Source organism: Olea europaea, chromosome 7 (genome assembly GCF_002742605.1).
Source record: "Olea europaea var. sylvestris chromosome 7, O_europaea_v1, whole genome shotgun sequence".
Classification (NCBI taxonomy): domain Eukaryota; kingdom Viridiplantae; phylum Streptophyta; class Magnoliopsida; order Lamiales; family Oleaceae; genus Olea; species Olea europaea.
In genome coordinates this window covers 6,703,114-6,706,938 of record NC_036243.1, presented here as the reverse complement: position 1 = coordinate 6,706,938, position 3,825 = coordinate 6,703,114, and the positions used below count along the sequence as shown (strand labels likewise).

At 30.2% G+C, this 3,825-nt stretch overlaps 1 protein-coding gene across 1 annotated transcript in view; it reads left to right on the top strand.

The window, feature by feature from the left end:
* Nucleotides 1-2,733: 2,733 nt before the first annotated feature.
* Nucleotides 2,734-3,825, top strand: part of LOC111396819 (ergosterol biosynthetic protein 28-like) — a 3,012-nt gene continuing 1,920 nt past the window's right edge. The window contains exon 1 of the mRNA XM_023023350.1: nt 2,734-2,996. Coding sequence (XP_022879118.1) covers nt 2,882-2,996 — 115 coding nt within the window. The 5' untranslated portion in view covers nt 2,734-2,881. The remainder of the gene's footprint in view (nt 2,997-3,825) is intronic.

Genomic DNA, 3,825 nt, shown 5'->3' with positions numbered 1-3,825 from the left:
ACTTAAGAAAGTTAGAAAGGTTGATCAAATGACAAAGAACAATTGAATTGATATAACTTATACAATATCAAGTTGGTAAAATCATAAGTCGTTGTATTGATTTGTTAGAAAATATAATTAATGAGCACATCTCTTACTTTTTGTAAACAGCATATCCATCTTGCAGCTAAAATGAGTTTTGGGACATTGATGGATCGTGGCTACCTATACTCGAATTTATAGATAGAACAATAATAATGTCGTTTCCTTACATTAACAGCAAGTCCTGTTCTCATGGAAAAATTATGGTTAGATAATTACACTTGTATCGTTCTTTTAGAACTTTTCATATTAGTAATGGCACAAGTGACATTCACCTTTTCGTCCTCTAAACAGCACTTGTGCCATTCTCTTAGAATTTCTCATCTCAGTATCAGCACAAGTGATTCTATTATTTTCAACGAAATAAGTAATGAGTATATCTCTTAATTTTTTTAAATATCATATCCACCTTACAAGTTAAATGGGTTCAACTTATTACTTCACGAGGCGAGGACGAGTCGTGGTTGCTTAAACTCGTAATGATAAACAAAATGACGCAAGTACCGTTTTATTATTAGTAACGACGTATGAGCTATTCTGTTGATTTCTTCTTTATTTTCGTTTGATTTCAACTCAACGACCTTTAGAATTGGACACCATAAGTTGTGCAGTTCTTATAGTAATAATAGAAGTTTATATTTATGTTTGTCACTTGTACTGTTCTCTAAGAATTTTTCATCTCAATAACGGCACTGATATTGTTTTTAGGGACTTTTTAAATACTATAACGACACTTGTGCCATTCTCATGGACACTAATAAATCAAATATAGTGACAATTGTGCCATTTTTATAAACGTTTTCATCTCAGTAACGATATAATTGTCATTCTCATAGACAAGTGATATTTTCGTCTTAGTAACGGCACAAGTGTTGTTCTTATGGACAAGTAAATTTATAATCATAAAGTCAGTTATACCATCATTGGGATGCTAGATTGACAATTAATGAATATATTTCTCAACTCATATTTATAGATAGAACGACAGAAGGGTCATTTTCATTTCAGTGACGGCTCTTGTGCCGTTCTATTGATTTTTCGTATATTTTGATTTTATTTTAGTACAACGATTTTATATATTGGACCCCCTAATGAATCATAAATATTTTCATCTGAGTAATGATTTTTGCTCTGTTCTCATGAAATTTTTGTAACAAACATGAAAACACTTATATCGTTCTCAGCTTTCTCTTATAAGTTCAATAACGACACTTGTATCATTTTCATGGATGCTTATATTTTTGATAACGTAACATGTGCCATTATCATCAAATAACAACAAACTAGAGATAAATGTATAATTGAAACGCAAATATTTAACTTAAAAAACATTAACAAAAGTGTAGAAAAAATCAACAGAACAGCACAAGTGCCGTTATTTATATGAAAACGACCATTGTGCTATTATGGGGTTTTTTGAGTCCTTTTTTTTTTTCAAAAAAAATGAATTTTGTAATAGTGTTATAATGGAGAATGTGTTGTTAAAAAATAAGAAAAAAGTTTTGAGTTTGTGTGTAATATTATTTTATTGAAGAACGTGTGATTAAAATAGGATCAAATTACTATTCAAAAATGCATTTTGATGAAAAAATGAGAATCAAACAAAGGTTACACGTGTTAACACGAGTAAAAGCAACTACATCTTATCTATGTCCTAAGAACTAATAGTGTAACTCATTTATGTTATTTATGACATTGTTAAACTTTCTATATTACATATGTTAGGAGTCCATTATTAAATGTTGTTTTGTTAAAAAAATCGAATATTGGTAAAAATTTCGGAACGACACAAGTGTTGTTACTGGACATGAAAAAGACACTTGTGTTGTTACGTATATAAATATGAGTATAAGTAGTTACGATCTATCCTTTTCCTGAAAAATAAGTGAAGCTTATTTATATTGTAATATGTACACGACACGTACAAAAGTTGATGAATATGTATACTAACTTAATCGGCACATATAAGTGTGATAATTTGTATTTTCACCATCTCAATAATATAAAAATTATGTTATTTCAATCATTCTTTGTGACTAGTCAATCATTTTGTGTTATATACGTTAGTGAGTCTATTATTAGAGTCATTTCGTTGAAAAAAATCAAAATATAACATATAACGACTGTAGTGTCGCTTTACTTTACAAATAATGGCTCCAGTGATGTTCCACATTTTCGATAGCAATTGAAGTGTTATTACATTCAATGGTTGCAGATAATATAAAAAACACACTAAATACATAAACAATACCAACTAAATATTATTTAACACTATATTTAATAATAAAAATACAACATAAATGGATATTTCCTCTTTCTTTCAATGTAAATGTATGCTAACCAAACCCTTGTTCAAATGTGATTGAAGAGAACAAAATAGGTAAATATAATTTTGAGAACTTAAAATTGATGAAGATGAACAGGGGAAGAAGATGCTATTTTCAAAAGAAAAAAAAAAGAAATTAGGGTTTTAGGGTGAATTTGAAAGAAAAATAACAAAATGAAATGGGAAAAATTGGAAGACATTAAATTAATAACTAAAGGAAAATTTTATCATTTTGTCAACTAAAATATTTTATATTTGTTTTTATTATCGATCAAATATCATTTCATCAAATACATTGTTACTTAGGCCAAATGGCCAAATTCACCTTTATTAAAGCCCAACTACCTAGTGGCCGAGGGCCAGATTTGTTCTCTTCACTTGTTTTTCCCCCAAAGCTGTAACAAGAATCGGATCTTTGACCAAAATTTATATTTGAAACTCAAATTTCACAGTTGATAGAGAGAGTGCGCTAAGATGAAGCTACTTGGATGGTGGTTGATGCTGGTGGGTTCACTTCGTTTAGCATCTGTATGGTTCGGATTCTTCGACATTTGGGCTCTTCGCCTTGCCGTTTTCTCTCAAGCCACAAGTATGCATGCATTTACATTTAATTCTTTTCACTTGCTGCACGTTTTTTCGGGTGATGCGTAGTCGATTTGATGTAATTTGGTTTTTGACAGTGTTTAGTGAGGTCCTAAATATAAGGAATTTTCCTATGCCTCGTGTTGGATATACTCACCAAATAAGATAAATTCTTTATCAGAGAGACTGTTAAAGAATCTTCAAGATTAGATAATCTAGATCTTTACAGCCGTTTAGCTCCCCTTTTGTATTTGCACATAAGTTCACTTTCAGTGTTTTTTGTTTTTGTTTTTCAGTGATCAATTGGATTTTTATAGTAATTATGATAATTTGCAATTGCCAATTGCAGAAGTGTGATTACCTAAGATGGATGTACTGATAATGAAACAAAAAATTGAGCTTATCTATAATCATATAAAATTCTTGGTGTTTTTGATTTGTAGGAAAAAGATAAGTCTATATGGAGAATTTGGAGATAGAAGTATAGAGTGTAACCAACTTTGGGAAGTGTTTCGTATTGCTTGTCAATCCTATGGATCTTTACTGCATCTTCACTTCTTATTAAGATGACTTGAAAATATTAGTGAGGGTATGTTATCCGAAAGTCATCATCATTTTTTGTGGCTTATGTATTCCTCTCTACTGGAGTATATTGCAATTTTGCGTTATCTAATGTGTATGGTTTACTTTCGGGATGATTCTCTTTTGATTACATATTATATGTAGCCACTTAATTCCATTGCATTCTGTTACCTAATGCGTATGTTCAAAATTTGTGCATTCAGTTTTAAATCTGGAAGGTGTAGAAAGAAATTGGTAATTGGAAAACTTGCTCA